The 17,640-nt window shown below is 38.7% G+C and overlaps 1 protein-coding gene across 1 annotated transcript; it reads right to left on the minus strand.

Moving 5' to 3' along the window:
* Window positions 1–4,677: 4,677 nt before the first annotated feature.
* Window positions 4,678–5,334, minus strand: LOC119140718 (very low-density lipoprotein receptor-like). Its single transcript, XM_037372252.1, has one exon. The coding sequence runs from the start codon at window positions 5,332–5,334 to the stop codon at window positions 4,678–4,680; it is 657 nt and encodes a 218-aa protein (XP_037228149.1).
* Between the last annotated feature and the right edge of the window lie 12,306 nt (window positions 5,335–17,640).

Consider the following 17,640-nt stretch of genomic DNA (forward strand, 5'->3'; position numbering starts at 1 on the left):
AACAACTGTTTTTTTGAGATAAATCTGGAGATTTTTTCTCAGGATGTTCACGAGCCATTTTACTCGCTGAGTTGCTCTCTAGGCAGGCAGTGTAACCAGGTGCCTAATTCTAAGTGTATGGGTAACATTGATTTGATCAGAGCTGCTCTGGCACCCAGGCTACCTGTTCGATCCCTGCATGGAAAAAGTGAATTATAAACAGTGCAGCAAGCACTAGTCTGCTCAGGAAAAGAGACATAGAGAAAAGCCCCAAACCACAGCCAAAAGACTCCACATCTTGGAAGTAGTCTGGCAAAAGACAGGAACAGCATTGAAATCTAGTTTCTACTGCAATCTAATGATCCAGGGAAAAAAGGGCTATGAGTCTTACTTACACTCACCAAAAGAACAGCAATACTTGTTTCAAAGTAAGCTTTAATAACTCACTGAAAAAAAAATGTACTTTTTCCCCTAATTTTGGATTACTCAGGCTGAATTATTTATATTTTTTTTTAAGATTTAGTGGCTGTTATTACAACATAAGGTACTCTTCAGAGCGAGACAGAGGTATTCTTTACATTCTTGGAGAAACATTTGTTGCATGTATAGAATAACAGGACGTTTTTCTACCTGCCTGGAATTCCCAGGCACTACCACAGTAAAAAGAATAATCAGAAAAATGGAAGGACAGGAAAAGAAAGTATTAAAGAAAGAGTGGAATAAAAGTCCAAAGTAAAACTATATATGAACTTGGATACAGGCAAGGTATGTCCCAGGTAGAATCAATAAAGGCAATCATGTACAATCAACACTTATGTGGATTTAAGTCATGTGACTCAAGCTTAAAATAGAGATGCGTTACAGCAGATGGCAGCTTGTGGAGGAAAAGCATAGGTGCAAGAAGTGATGTTCTTTGAGGAGATTTCACAGAGGTGTTATTAGCAGGGAGAGTATTTTTTTTCTTTGCTCCAGAAGTGAAAGAGGCAGGGTTTTGAGCAAATCATAGTCCAAGACAGAAGTTGTATGAGGTTGTATGAGCAAGGCATTTCAGAGATGTTTAAGTGCATTTATAAGTAGTATGGCTGAATGAGGAGAAAAAAGGGGTTTGAAGGCCTTCTGTAAATGAGTTCTCCTTCCTTTCTTTCTCTTTCTTCTTTTTTTCCACTTTCACAGTCAATTTGCTGCAAGTTTGATCTTGAAAGGAATGCACTGACATCTAGCAATGAGGCTAACCTGTTAGGGAGATTTTCAATATTTATGTACTGTAACCCCTTGATAAAACTGCCTTCTTCTGAATAGTCCTGCACCTTGCCTTGAGGACCATTTAGAACGTTTTTCTAACATAAAAATGCATTTATCTTTACATTTTTGTTTCTGTTCAGTATGTTCAGTCACTTTCACTCACTTTCTTCCTCTCTTTTTAATGCTTGATATTTCATCCCCTCCATGGAGCCTTATCTACACAAATAGATTCAGCCTGTTGTTCTCTTGCATTTTAAATTTGAAGAAAATAACAAAATAGCTTTATTATGGTGAGGGAAACCTCAGGGAAGTGGGTGTGCCTAGCAGCCACCTCCTTTTGTGGCTAAATGAGGGAACAATTAAATGGTCCTTTGTTTAGAAGCAGATGAAACAATGGGAGCCACTGCACCAAAATACAGGTCACACATTAAATAAATCAGTGATCTGGACTATGTGGGTGGAAAAATTCACAGCAGTATGAATCAGAATATAGCAGTGGTGGGGAAGGAGGGAGAGTGGACTTTTTTGCAGCTGTGCAGAGTAGGGGCGGGAAGAAAAGGGTGAAGGGGCAGATGCAGAAATAGAAGTAATATAAAAAGGCCAGAGAGCCCGAAAAGGTCTGAAAATACAGCTATGAAAAAAAAGGAAACAAAGACAGAAGAAAGGGGAGGAAGAACACAACCATGCCCTGGCAAAAGAGAGGAACTATCAAAGTTATTTTCTCTGACTCAAGTCTTCCTGTGTTTGGAATTCAAGCTTGTGCATGCATCCAAGTCAATAAGCAGGGGAAAAAATAACTTTTCTTTTCCTCTCTAGAGTCAAGGAAGATCCAGACCCACTCTGTTCCTGTCCATGCATATCTTTGTGAATTGTCCGGGTGAGAGAAACTAACTTTTTGAAGTCTTTGCAGAGGATGGATATGTGGGTTTCTGTCTATAGCGTAGTTCACTAACCTACAGAGACCTACTGTAGACAGGTTGGGCTCTTTCAGACCCTGAGGTGGCTCTGAAGGAAAACCAAGTGTCAGTACTTCAGTGGTAAAATTTTCGTCCCAGGTAGGTCTGTCTAAGTTTGCCTGTTAACTATGGACATTAAATGATTTACCCCAAACTGCTTCAAGAAAACCAGCTTTTCATTCATTAAAGACATAAAATAGAAGAGGACCTTCTTGGCCACCAAGGTCAATTCCTTACTATCCTTTGTTGTTTTCTTAATTAGATTGTTAAAAATCCTCATGACCTGCTAAACATAGTTGTCTGTGCTTGTTTGATGTGCTGGTCTGATTGTGACAACATTTCCCTGCTTTGATGGTTTGTTTCTGTTCATTTTTGAACCTTGCTAATTTTTCAAGCTTTATCAGTAAAACAAATGGAAGTATTACCTATTTACTTCTCCAAATAAGTTTTCCAGAGATGAAGAGAAACAGGATCTTTTCATTTGGAGTCCAAAGGTAATTTTGCCATTTTATGTAGATGATGACTTTTCATTCTTCTGCCCTTAGATCTGTTAGTTTCTTTTCCTGTCTTTTTTGTGCTCCCTTTTGTCACTGGGAAAGTAATTGTCTCTGTATTCATTTCTGACCACCAGTTGGTGTTTAGTTATGGCTAATATGCACTGTATTCCTTTTGCTATACTGAAATATAAACTGTGTTAGAAACAAAGAAAAAAAAAGACAAAAAGTCTCAAAAAACTTCTCAGCAAATTGTCAAGGAGAGTTCCAGTATTGCATGGCACCATTGACAATATCTGAGAGTTACTCATAGTCTTCTTTAAAGCCATTAGCATTTGCTCTCAGTAAGCAAATGTCAACCTAGAACACTGAGTACTGAGCAAAACTTCCTATTCATGCCACCTTCAACTTGAGTTGCTTGGGTTTTCTATGACATTTTTATTTGAGATTTCTATTCCTCCTCAGGAAAAACAAACAAACAAACAAAAACCCAAAAAAAACCCAAACCCGCCTCTGTGCTTTCTTTCAGTTTATTTTCTTTCAGGTTTTTCTTCCTGTTTCTCGCTTTCCTTTTAACTGTAGTGCTATGGGGGATGGAAAGTGAGGAAGAGCAAATATTTGGAAAGCACCAGTGAAAAGAAATGAGGGAAAGTGGTTAATATCCTTGTTTATTTGGCTTTCAGGAACACCTCAGAGATGTCACACTCTAAACATCACATAATTCAAAACCACAAGCAAGTCCCAAACCATTTTATTAAACAGTAAAGAGACACCAAATGTGAGAAAACAGATACAGTATTTCATTTAATCATCACAAAATGTTCAAATACTGGAGAGCTATAGGTTAATAAAGGTATGACTGGTAGAGGAGATACCACACATTGAGCACCAGCTCAGGACACTCTCTGGCTGGTGTTTTCAGGGCAAAGAGTGGATACATGTGAGGAAGACCTCTTACAGTAGGGTTGCTTCTTTTACATTACTTAATAGCCCCCTCTGCATAATGTGGAATCAATGCCTCAGTCTCCTGTGAACCTTCAGGCAAGCACTCACGGTGCTACATTGGCCATCGCCTCCCTCACAGGAGCAGGAGCGAAGGGCACAGGTTGTCCCCAGGGGTATGCTTTCTTTTCAAAGGAAGCATTTTCCACAGCTAGCCCTCTGCAACACAGAGATGTGTTTCTATTTCACTGCCTGTTTGACCAGACACTAATTCATAGCACATTCCCCCTCCTCACTCACCCCTTTATCCAGAGCATGATAGATTTATTGGGGCAGGTCTTCATCTGGTGCAAATTGGCATTGCTGCATTGATTCCTGTGGGTCTGTGTTGATTTATGCCAGATGAGGATCTGGTCCATTTTCTTGATACTTGAACATCAGTCCTTGCATCCCCTTTTCCCATCCGAAGGCTTTTTCTATCATGCCTCTGAGAAGAAAACGCAAATGAGTTAAGGAGCTGTCACCGGCCTAGGGAAGAATTTGCTTTTCTTTCTTTGTGACTAGGGTCTCTTCTGTTAATTTCCATGGCAAGTCCCTCACAAGTTTCTCCAAAACTTGTTACCATGTCCTCTTGAGGATGTCAGCTCCTCTTGCAGATTGAAACATTAACAGGAGAAGTTATTAGCTATTCTCTTTACATACTGTCTTTCTTTATATCTGAATTATTAGAAGGATGAATGCTGGTCATCAAAAGAAATAATGAGTTTTAGAAAGTGAAAATGAAAATGACAAAAACAAAAGAAGACTGATCTCAGCAGAGGGGTCCACAGAGAAGAGGAACAAAGAGGTAGAAGATAAAAAAGAAAAAATGAGAACCTAAAAGGAAAAGAAAAGAAAGAAAGGGAAAAAAAAGAAGAAATGAGAAGAAAAGGGAGGTTTGGACTGAGAAAGAGCAAACTAGCTCCGCAGCAGAAATGAAAGCAGTTATGGTGAAGGCAGAAAGAACTTATCACTAGATCTTGAAAGACTTGGGTATTTTTTATTCCCCTCCCCTTTGAGTAATATTAATATCTGTCATTAAATCTCAGTACTGGGTGGTGACTTTCTGTTGCAACGGAGGGACCAGTGATGTTTAATCCTGCACATCTCAGACCATCCTCCTGCAACAAGTATCCAACAGGACATACACAGATGTACTTTGGAGAGTTTTCATTTATCTGAGGAGCAGGCAGGCACAGGTAGCTACAGCCTCCATTTGCCATGTTCTCTTCACACCAGTTCCTGCCTGAAGGCTGAACAAGTTCATGATACACAATGATGTCCTGTGCATCGTTGAGGTTGTTTACTAAAGTAATCAATTCAGATCCATTAAATTTGTTGGCACCATAGACTGCCTCATTCTCTCCATCGATCCAGTACACATGGTCCTCAAATATTGTTAGAGCAAGAGGATGAGGAAGGAACATATGAGACTTCAGCACAATTCTACGGTCCTGGCCATTGAAGTCAACGCTTGACAGCATATGTAGTTTAGAATCAAGCCAGTACAGACGGCTTTTTACAAGATCTAGAGCAATTCCATTAGGCCATTGGATTTCTGTTGTCACAAGCTGCTGTCTGTCAAATCCATTCATTCCTGCTTTTTCAATTTTTGCTGGCTCACCCCAGTCTGACCAGTACATAAAGCCAGAGAGAGGTTCTACGGCAATAACTTTCCACATGGGATTTTAATGGTTCCAGCTGGACATTATGCACTCAGAAGCAAAAGGCCACTGAAGCACAATGTCCTATACACACACAGAGCCTAGACAGCCCCCTTCCCTTCTTCCTTCCCCCTGCCCAAAAGACCTGCAGAGAGCAGTTGTCAAGATTGCCTGACCATGAGCCAACACTGCACATCAGGTGTGCAATCACTGCAGCAGAACTGCTGCTGGTTGAGGAAGGGCACAGGAGAAAAAAGAGCAAAAGAAGAACGAAGGGAAGATGAAAAAAAACCAGCCGAACTAAAACCCTAAGAAAACCCCAAACCAACCACAAAAAAAAAAAACCAACAAACAACCAAAACCAAAAAAAAACCCAAAAAAAACAAAAAACAAAACCTGCCAAGTGTTCTTGCCCCTGTCTTTCTTAGTTTATAGTTGATGAAGACTTGTTACAGCTTTTCTGGGGAAAAAAAAAATCTTTTTTTTACTCCTAATACAGACATATATTTTTCTTCTTTTGTTTTTGTGTTTGGTTGTGGGTTTTTATTCCTTTTCCTCCATTCTGCTGATAAAATAAAAAGTTGAAAGGGGTTAGTAATTAATATGAAGATCTTACCTATACTTATCCATCTGCTTTAAGCAGTTGAAGTAACAGATTTCCTCAGCTTGAGCCCATTCAGACTCCTCTTAATACATTGTGTCTCTAGTTTACTTGGCTGATACCTGTCTGTCCGCTATTTTAGGAAGTAAATGTTGGTAGATTAGCAATGCTGTAATGGTGAGATCCTCATTCAAGTTCCTGCTTTGCCACATATCTTCTGTATGGCCATGACTATGCCACTTATCCTCTCTGTTTTGAGTTTCTTCTTATCAAATACATCAAAGCAAATACTTTGCTTCCTTCTAGAAGCGGTATGAAAATGGCCTAGGAGGGTACGTGTACCACAGGTGCATTTTAGGTAAGTCTGCTTTATAGAACCAGCAATGACCATTACACTTTGGAACAATAGGTATGATCTGATATTCTGCTGACAGACTTTTTCTTTCTCCTCCTTTTCTGCAGTATTCAGAGAGGACATCTCTAATCCATATCACAGTATATTACTAGTAACATTTGAGTGGTTAATGTGGAGACCAAATATGATAACAGAGGACTCTGAGCAAAAATAGGTGTGCAAAGCTAAAAAATGTCCATTATTTTTGTACAGCTTGGGTTGTAACACTTTTTGTCTTGAACTTTTACAACCTTACCCACTTTAGATTGGCACTAGGGACATATCAAGCAGTGGAACATGGCATGAAATTTCTTCTTCCCTACTTCGGGATGATAGAAATTCCTCCTGGAGTGCTCTCCATGTGTGGCTGTCTCTGCCTATGCAACCTTTGACTGGCTGTACCTAATCTTCAGCTTAAAATGCATCATGCTATTAAACTGTAAAACAGAGACTATACATTTAAAAATCTTGAGAGGGTTTGGAGATAGATGAATACACTGCACTTCACCTAAATGTATGGACCTTGAACCTAGCTTATGGAAATATGCCTGAGTGGCATCAGAGACACTCAGAGACAGCAGTACTGTCTCTTCGATGGTCGTGGTTCTTCATTACATCTTCATAGTCCTGCGGGGTAATTCAAAGAGGACATTAATGAAGAGGGGTTATTTTGCCTTTTTTTCTTCTTTTTTTTTTTCCTTTTCACTTCCCTTCACAAGTTAACATATATTTCTGGTGCCTGAACATACTAATTGGTGTAAATTTGTGTGACATCCTCCTGGGAATCACTTACCTTGTATCACAGATGGTATCCTGGGAGATGTGGATCTCAGCTGCAGTCCTGTGAAGAAAAGCTAAGTGATCCTCTACCTTAGATGAACTGTGATCAAGACACTCTATAATACAAAGAGAAAGAATCTCAGGACACCTGATACAAGCTGCATAGAATAATGAAATATGGAATTGCAATGTAACAAATGTAAATAATAAAAAAATGCACTCTTAAGACCGTTTGATACCTCCTTTTGAAGGTTTCAAATGAATAGAGATAAAAGCTTACTGGGAAAGTCTGCATTTCAGTATGACTGATTTTGAAAAATAGATATTTTATTACACTTTTGATCAAACATCTTCTTCAGAATTGTTGTCTGCAGTATGTTATGGAAAAAATCCATAAACCTGCAGTCTTTTTGAATGATCAGGAACTGAACAGGTAAAAATAGCTGGGCTTTTGGCAAACAACAATCATTATTTTGACAAAAAAAGAGCTAGTGTTCTTTTCATGAGTATTGAACTTGTAAGTAACATTTTCAGAACTTTAATATTTTAGAAAAAAATAATTTTGACAGAAAGGGATTTTTAATTCATTAAATACATCTTAATAAACCTAAACAATATTGTGAATAAAAAAACAAGAAAAAAAGATTCTATCTCTTGCTAGATCTATTTCAAATCACAGCAAACATATTTGCATAATCACACATCGGTTTGGTAACCTTCTCACGATAAGGCAATGACCATCAGCCAACGGTAATGTACACCTTTTGACTCTATGTTACCGTCTTCCATGCTCAAGTTAAATGACCTGTATGCAAAAGCTATCATTACATTTCAAAGCAATGTGTGCTGCACAAATAAGAATTATGTTGATGTCTAGTTCTTCCTTGTCGTTGATAGGACTATTTCCATTTTGATTTAATTACTTTCGTTGGATGTCTTAGTGACACATTGGTTCTTAGCTTGCAAACAAAGTATAATTTTTTTCACATTTAGAGGGAGCCAAGATCATCAAATGAGGCCAGCACTGACTTCTGACTTACTTCAAGATATATGATAAGTTATTATGATGTGTCACTTACTTAATCATACTCAAGGGTGTTAATATTTTGTGACATGGCATGAATGATAAGCTGCTGTAACTCAGAAGTTACCTTCTGTCACAACTGTCAAGCGGGACATGAAATCTGTTCCCACTGGTAAAATTTACTTATCTACCTACCTAATTTAGGGCCAAGACTTCAATATGCTATTGCTGTGCTATCCCAGGGAAGTATCATGTTAATGGAGGAGAAGTTAAGGAAAGCTTGTTCAATTTCTTTACACATCTTTTGTGAGTTTAGCCACTGAATTTGAGTGTGCTGTTCTATGCACCAAATTCTTTTCCTTCACCATTTAGAGGAAAAATCCATTTATCAAGGAATGGTCTTTCATTGGATTCATTTATCAAGAAAGGTCTGCTCCCATATACTCCTCCTGAAATCGATGAGTTACAGATTTCACTGACACCAACAATGTCAATGTGGCAGAGAAGTATAGCCAAGTGCAATAATATTAGATCTCCACAGATAAGGGAGAAGCAGCAGAGATCTTTAAAATAGAACTGCTACGGAGGGGTATAAAGAAAATTATTATTCTTCCTCTTAATAAAAGAACCACATAGCAAACAATGAAATTATTAGGCACTGGAGTAAATATATATATATATATATATAAATATACACACACACAAACATAATTAATATACCAACCTTGTGTAACTCTTTGCCACAGAGTGTAATGGAAACCAAAAGTGTGCATTAGCTACAAAGTCATTTTATTGATTTCTAAAAAATATATTTGTTGATAATGTTATTTTTTTAATTTATATTATTGTAAGTACTATTAACTCGACCTAATTTCTACAGCATTTCAAGGCAACTTCAGACAACGCCAGTGGCTGATCTAACCATTGGGTGCTAATCCAGTAAGAGGAAGGAAGAAGCTGCTTTTCATCTAAAATCATCATATTTGCTGGATGGGAGGATTGTGGGTAGAGAACATACTAATGCTCTGCATTAAGAGATTACCAAAATTTCAATGATCTCAGCGTCATGAGTGTCTGGGAGAGCTCAGTTCATCTCGTGGCATTGGAAAATGGCATTAAGTACACGCCAGTCTGTATGGAACAGAAATTATAAACTCTGTGGGAACTAAATGGACTCTTCTGACCATCCTTCCAAGATCCACCTTAGTAAGACATCATATATAGTAAAAGTGGGATGGTGACAAATCCCAGCCTTCTTGGATGGATCTGCTAAGACGTGGCAGTATTCACATACTACAGCAGGGAATTCCAGGCAAGTTCCTCTGATGGAAACCTCTGTACTGCTCTGAGCTAATGTCTCACTACCTTTGTGGTTGAGCAAAGGAAGACCTGAGGAGTAACTGAATATTGTGGGCAGGTAAATTCTGTTCAGGAAAATGTTCTGGCCTGCTAATATGGACAATTTCATCAACCTGTGCAACAACTCTAGTACAAGGAAGCTTCTTTAAAGATGGAATGCTGCTCTAACTTTTACACATGGCTTTTAACCTTACTGTAGGTCAAAAAGAAGTTCCAAGGCTGTATATTTTCTTGAGGCTGTCAGGGCATTAGGATATAGTTCCACATTTTCAAGTCTACACCCATCTCTCTTCCAAATACATAAGGAGGTCAGGAGCCAATTATTCTAATTAGTCACCAAGGTCAGAACAAGAAGTAATGGGATGAAGCTGCAACAAAGGGGAAATTTAAGTTAATGATTAAGACAAACTTTATAACTATTAGGATAGCTAGAGCCATGGAACAAACTGCCAAGGGAGGTCACAGAACCACTTTCACTTAGAAGCTTTCAAGTGCGGACTTATAATCAGTCTAACAATAATGGCTTAAGGGAAATGAATTCATTCTTGCTGTGAAGCACAAGCACAAGATATGCCACCCACTAGGGTCCCTATTCCAGCCCTAATGGTTCAGTGCTGAATCTTTGGGGAAAAAAAAAAAAATTATCTGTTCTTATAGAAAATAAGGTGTAGGAAAGAAAGGTGCTGATGTATATCTCAACTAATACTCTGCTAATGTTCTCAGCATGTCTAACTGGGTGCCACTATACCTGAGAGGTTTTAAATAATATTAGCAGTGATTTCACCCAATACTTATCACTTTTATCCAAGCATCTCAAACCCTGTTGCAAGCTTTGTGAAGCTCGATTAACCTATCAAGCTTCACAACAGGAACATGTTGTGCTCAGGTGATTATTGTGACAAAAGCAGCTGTGTCATTAGACTGGAGGATTTATTTCTAAATCATAATAAATAGCTTGAAGCAGTGCCAAATTCAGGACTGAGTTGAAAAGATTGAATGTATCAGGGAAAAAGAGGTGCTACCTTAAAGGCAGATAGACAATTAATAGCGCACCCTTGTTCCTCTGGACTATGTCCACAGAGCTAGCTGAATTTGACTTGGTGTAAAATATGTGTGGGTGAATGCCTCATGGTCACTTTCCTAGCTGGTTAAATCTTGGGCCAAACAAGGCATTGCTGACAGTGTAATTTCTTTAACTCTCTGGATAAAGGAAAACCTCTTTCCACAAAGCAAGCCCCAGGAGTTCCTTATATTAATTCCTACATCGAGTCCAAAATCTATGTTTGAAGTAGGAATAGAATAGCAAACCCATTTAAAAGAACACCCAGAGATGGAAAATCTGTCATCATCTTTGGTAAATAGTTCCCATGGTTAATCATCTTACTGTTTAAATCTATGCTTTATTTTCAGTTTGTATTTCTGCAGCTTTAACAACCAGCCTTTGAACATTGCTACAACATTATCCACAATGTTCTTTACATAGATACTTACAGACTAATCAAATCTCCACATGTGTTTTTCCTCTGCCAAGTCAAATGAAGTGAAATACTGCATTTATATGGGGACACATAAGAAAAAAATAAGTTTGAACCCTGATGTGAAGAAGATTTTACAAAGGGAATCTGGAAGAGCAGGAATTATAGCCATGTTTAAAAACTGGGTCACTACCTCCTTGCATTATCCTTCTGTTTTTACAGTCAGCTTTAATTCTTTTTATCCCCTGGATTTGTAATAGCACATTTGGTCCCAATTGTTTGCTTACACCCAGCTTACCAAGCAGTCTAAAGAGCTCCAACTCAGTCATCTATTTTGCTCTATGTATACTGCTATACCCAAATTTATGTCATCTGAAAATACTCTCAGTAATTATTTTCTGGTGGGTTGGGGTTTTTTTTTGTTTTTTGTTTCCCCAGGTGCTTGTTAAAACGATTTAATAATGATAGGTATGAACTATGACCTCTCTGGAATTTCACTGAAAGGAGTTTGTGAAGGGCTGATTGCTCATTTTATGTGATATTTAGGGATCCATTGCTCAGTATATTTTTCATCTGTGCAAAGTAAGCTATATTAATTATTAAAACCAGCTCTACCAACTCCTTCTTCCCCTCCTTCCTAGAGAACTCGTCTAACTTCTTGTTGCAAGAATGTTCTTATAATCAGCCAACCCTTGGCCAGGATTTTGAAGTTTTCATTTTGGTACCATAACATCAGTATTTCCAAGCAATAATGACAGATGTATTGAAAAATAATTTAGTCTATTTCACAATGTGTGATCATAAAAAATCAGTTACTACTTTACTTTAAAATAAAGGGGGGGGGGGGGGGGAGAGGGAGAGAAAAAAAAAAAAGCAAGCTATGTGGTGACTATTTTATACACATTTTCAGCTTTTTTCAAATGCCTTTAGTTTTGGGGTTTTTTTTAGTTTTCCAGAACAAGTCAAGTACAGATGACAATTATGAAGAGTGTCAAAGGACACTTTTACCCTGGTGATTTCACAGCAGCAGCAAAAACCAGGGAGGGAGTATCCAGAACCCACAGTTCTGATAAGCACTGAGAGTAGCCCATACAATGACAAGGTATGGGAAATACAAGCCATCCTTAGACTGTAAGAGGCAGAAGTTACTTCCTTCCCTGTCACTGTAAAAATTCTTATCTCCTTACAGTCTGTTCAATTATATGAAAAACCTGCTGCAGCTCCAGTTCAGGGGGGAGAAAAAAAATCATATTAAAAAGATAGGCACAGCAACACTTTGAATGGAACAATTATGCCAAACTTGAGAGACTGGACACCAACCAACAATGTGACCATTGAATCTGTTGCTGCAGATAAAATGCTGTAGTAAACATCTGAGAGAGAGGGAAAGGAGGGGGGGAGGAAGAAAAGAAAGAGGGAGATATTCAATTTGATCACATTAGGATTGATTTAAAGATTGTTTGGGAGCTACTTTCATTTTCATTTTAATATTATTAGGAGATAGCAGCATGTAACAGGCTTTGACACCGCTATGCTATGCTTTGCATTGGTTGCAGAACTTGCCTGGGGAAGCGGGGGGAGCAGGGAGGAATTGATCAGATTCTTTCTTTTTTCATATGGGAGGGAAAAAGTTGTGTAACATTTACAAAGTCATCTGTCACCTGAACAAATGGGCTGGAAGAGAATTTCCTACATTTCATGCTTTAGATCTTTTTTTTAACCCATACACATCCATTTTTGTTGGCCTGAGCTTAAAGGGAACGCTGTACTTCCAGTGATGAAAATCAGTTCCTTCTGCTTATCCATCCACTGTTTGTCTCTCTCATCATTCATTCATTCATTCATTCATTCATTCATTCATTCATTCATTCATTCACTCCTCTAGTGTATTGTTCTCTTTCCACCTCAGACACACTGTAGATTTTCTGATGAAAATATGGAGTTTATACCTGGACCATTAATAACCTACCAGCCTCTGATAAAACCTTGTCAATAGATGTTAAAGCATTTTATAAATAATTACAATAATGGAATTTGAGATTTATGATCTGTCTTGGTTTAGGGTTTTGATTTTCCTTTTGATGAGGAATCTGATAGAGAGAGACATAGAATATGTCGACTGGCGTTAAATGGTGGAATAGTAGTCAGGAAGGAACTGCTGTATCCCAGTTCTGTGCTCTACACCAAGGGTTATGAACATATCTGTAAAATATATCTAACAGTACTATGGTTTGGCTGTATGCTTTTAAGGAGGCTTCCTTCTTATTTTATTTTTTGGTTCCATTTGTTGACCTTTTTTTAATAATTTCATCCAGAATCCCAGGACAGACTGTCCAGTGATTCAGCATTAAAGACTGATCAGGGTTACACTGCTGGAGGAGGAAAGGAGGTAACTAAGGATGTTGGTGAATAACTGAGGTGGGTCTGTGAGTGCAGACTTTTACAGACGAGCCTAAAACATCAGGGGACCAGCCCAGGTGTGAGGCATGTGTCATTATGCAGTACTTCAGGTTCTCCTGTATGTTTTAATCAGCTGTTCTTTGTGTCTTCTTAATGCGGAAGGTTGCCAGACTGTCCCTGATAATTCACCTGGACATCAGCTTAGGCTTTACTGTTTGGACCGAGGAATGAAAATTTCGATTCTTCCTCCATTTGGAGGCTAGAGAGAATAAAGAGGGGATAGAGGAGACAATCTGGGATGGAACAGTCCTTCATCTGATTGCTCTTCATGGCTGGGAGATGGCATAGGACTGATGGACCCCACAAAAATGTTGAAATGAGCATAGCATAAGCAGCTGGAAGTTTCTGAAAGGCATTAATATTCTCTCCTTTCCCTATATATGGCACCTAGGATATCAGACACACTCACAACCCCCCACCAGAGCTGGTCTGCAGTGGCTTCTTGCTCTAAATGTGGAACAGCTTCTTCAGTGATAACACTGTGCATGGCAAGCAGGATAAGAAATCAGTCGGTTTACAGATCGATGGTACATTGCCAGTCGCATCCCAGCCTGGGGGAACATGCAGGTTTCTGTTAAAATCAAACACCTTCCCAGAGGGAGCCTACATGTCTCATTTTCTTGTGGAAATCATAGGTCTCATCAGTGCAGTAATTCAGTATGTCTCAAATATTTCAGATTAGACAGGACAGCTATAAATTTTTTCTTCTTCTTTCCCACAGGAGGGAAATTGCTTGATTTGCTGAGCTGTGTCTGTGGCCATTTCTCTATAGGTAATTAGGTGAAGAAATTATTGAGGTAGAGTTGAGTTCTGCACTTGGCTTTGAACGTGGTTTGTCTGAAAGCATTGGCCAGGCTAGAAAAACAGCATAAGTTGAAGGAACTTACTGGTCAGACAAGATATGAATAGAGAGACCTTTCATGTTATTATTAAAATGACTGGTGGATAGAAGGTTAACTTCTTAATTATTTCTTCAAAACCCAAATGCATGGGGATCATGGGGAACAGAATTCAAGTCCCAATCTATTGCTTTCAGTTTGGATTTGCATTCCATGTGGATGATGTTGCTACCATGTTGAACACACATGCCCAGTTTTAATCTTTCTCCCACTTACCTTGCGTTACCTAAGAATAGGTCTTTATCAGTCTGGAAAATATTTTCAAGCCTGATAAAGCCTGTCAGCTGATAGGATGGACTTCTTCATATAGGTAGGCTTTACTTTAAAAGTGTCATCTGAAGAGGAAAATATGGTTGGAGCCATGGAGGTCTAACCACTGCAACAGAAGGGAGCTCAGCCTGCTCTGGCTGACTTCTGATTAAATAGGTTTTCCTCATTCTGACTTTGGAAAAAAAAAAATGTTGGTGCCATACCTGCCTGCCTATAGCAAAATATAAGGCCTTATATCCTGGTTGAGTGGACCCCCTGTCCTTGGCAGTTTTCACGAAGTTAGTGTGTTTTATTATTCTGAGTGCTGGTGGTACTTCATTTTCTTTGCCAGATGTAATAACGCCTGGGATCATAGCTCTGGGCTGTCCCACTGCAAAGGGCAGGCATCTAATCCTAATTCTACTGGGTCAGTCCGCATAAACTGCATTGCCCTGCTAGCTACTGCAATACTGCACCAGTTTGAAATCTGTGACCTCAGTACCTTGAGTAACTTGGTTTTAATTGTAGTATGTTTAGAGCAGCTCTGTAATAAGTATTACACTCTGCAAGTGGTAAGAATCATGCCCTGGGATTGAATGGGATCTAGTGTCCAGCTGAACCACAAGGAGCTCTGCTTCAAGCTCCACCAATGCAGAAATAGTTACATGAAGTTTATGCTCTTGTAACCCAAACTGCAGTCTATCCATCTGACTTTATTCTTATAAGTCAATCCTTTTTACATTTACAGTTCAGATTACATCTTTCCCAGCTGATGCCTTTGTTTCTGCACTGAATTACTGCCTTTCAATAGAGCAGAATTAGCTAAGACTCTCTCCGTCAAAGCTCATTACAATTGTGTTACAAACCTTATCTGCAGACACATCCAAGCAAATGTAATCACTTATGCTTCTAACACTCTGAATTTAAAACCACTATAAAAAATTATGATTGCACTAAGTAACTAGAGCAAAAGCTGTTCAAGCTAAGTTTTTACAGCTCTGGGTCAAATCTGTTGTAGGTGTAAATTGAGGAACAGAGTAAGAATTATGCTAGCTAGATAATGGAGCTAACTTTGCCAGGGAGCCTGGTTCCTAAGAACAGCCACAAAAGCCTCAAGCCAGCTGTTCTGTCTGGTTTACCATGAACCACTGCCTTTGATCAGAGAAGAGGTGCTGAGATGTGCTGAGGTTTATTAACTGCAGGTGTAACATCCAAGGTTGCTCTCCCCAGAGGAACTTCACAGTCTGTGGTGACACCAGTGGGATTACAGCAGCAATACATGTGGCCTACCACCTTTCAAAGCCATCATGTAAATACCAGATTTCATTTCCAGTAATGACACTGCAGGTAGATTGCTAAAATGGGTTATCCACATGGGAGGACCAGGAGATGTTTATAGCTTCACATCTCTGTTTCTTGCCCACGTTTTTCATGCTCTTTTATCATGGCTACACACTTTCCATTTGCTGCTTCTCCCTGTAGTACAAATCTCTTCCCTCAATTTACTCCCTTGAACCTCATTTTCTACTATTTTAACTTCTCTTAGCACTATCTATGCTTCATCAATAAATCTCTCCTACTCATTTATCTCCCTGAGAATCTCAGTTCCTATTCCTATCACTTTTGCTCTCTACCAAGAAGTCCTTTCCTAGTTTGACATCCCAGCACACTTAATCACAATGTAGAATAGGGAGATGTCTGCCTTCAGCGTGGTTGGCACAGCACAGAGAAAAATTTGTTGCTAACAATGTCAATGAATAAACCTTTCCAGTGATCATTATCATGATGAAGTGATATATTTAACACATCCCAGAGGCTTTTACACACTTCAGAATATTATTAAGGAATTGGTGAAATTGGAGGTGACACTTGGGTTGTGAAATTCAGGTTCTCTTTGCTCTGGAGGGAATTTTTTTTTGAAAACTTAACAGCTAAACCGGCAAATTTCTACAAAGTGCCAGCCCTGCCTCCTTCCTTTTCCAGATATTGCTTCCTGTTTGGACCCATAGGGACACAGAAAGACAGCTGCAGATTGAATAGCTCCTGGAATAAAAATGCCATTATATTCACTACATTGTTTAGGTTTCCCTCTTGTTTTAAATTACATGGCTGTATCTAGCTCAGGTCCAGGGAAATTCCATTGTATACACAGTTTGAAACTCACTATACATGGTTCTGCAAGAAAAAGACAGCAAAGAGCTGGCCCTTATAGTTACACACTTACAGAAAAAATTAACACTTATAGATCTGCATGCATGTGTGTATAAGTGTATTTTCTTTATCATTAGCACTCTGGGCTGGAAAAACTTGGCCTACGACATCATGCACTCCATTTAGGAAAAATATGTTGTATATCATCTTTTCAATCAAAAGCTGCAGGAGATTTTAGATGGGTGATGCACACTATGCCCTCAGCTGCATTTGACCACTGTGTCACTCTCAACTGCTTGTTGCACATGCATGAAAACTACTTAAGCATTTTCAGTGAATTTGATTAGTATTAAAGACAACTCATTCATTACCTGGCACATTTGTAAATAAATAGTGTGATTTAGGGACAACACAGTACTGTGTTCTGTTAATCTGATACAATAGCTACCGTGTGGAGTCTTAGACTTGTTTTCCTTTACTGTAATTTTTTAAATATATATATATATATATATACACACAATCTGGAAGTTACAAGAAGAAGGAGAAACACACCTGGATCTTTTGTGATAAAAGGAAGTTTGTATAAATGAAAAATTGATACTGTTGTAATATGCAGGATCATGGATGTTTTGAAAGGAGGATATTTGTCTAACACAGCAAACGTAAGTCGAGATCTACACAAAAAAGCCTTCCACACCTCTTCAGAGCTACTTTTGTCTCCTTTGTTTACTGGAGACTGAATTGGCCTGAAACTGTGTGCAATAATCAGAGACATCTAGTGGTTGACTGATAAATTGCAGATAAACATATAATTTCCTGACGCTCTTTCATAAATGCTCAAGACACATCAACAGCTTCAGCTGTCCTAACGTTTTAAGGATCCCTTCGTCTCAGTGCTTTGCAGTTGGATACTAGGGGTTCATCTCGTTGAA

This window comes from Falco rusticolus, chromosome W (genome assembly GCF_015220075.1).
Source record: "Falco rusticolus isolate bFalRus1 chromosome W, bFalRus1.pri, whole genome shotgun sequence".
In the NCBI taxonomy this organism is placed as follows: domain Eukaryota; kingdom Metazoa; phylum Chordata; class Aves; order Falconiformes; family Falconidae; genus Falco; species Falco rusticolus.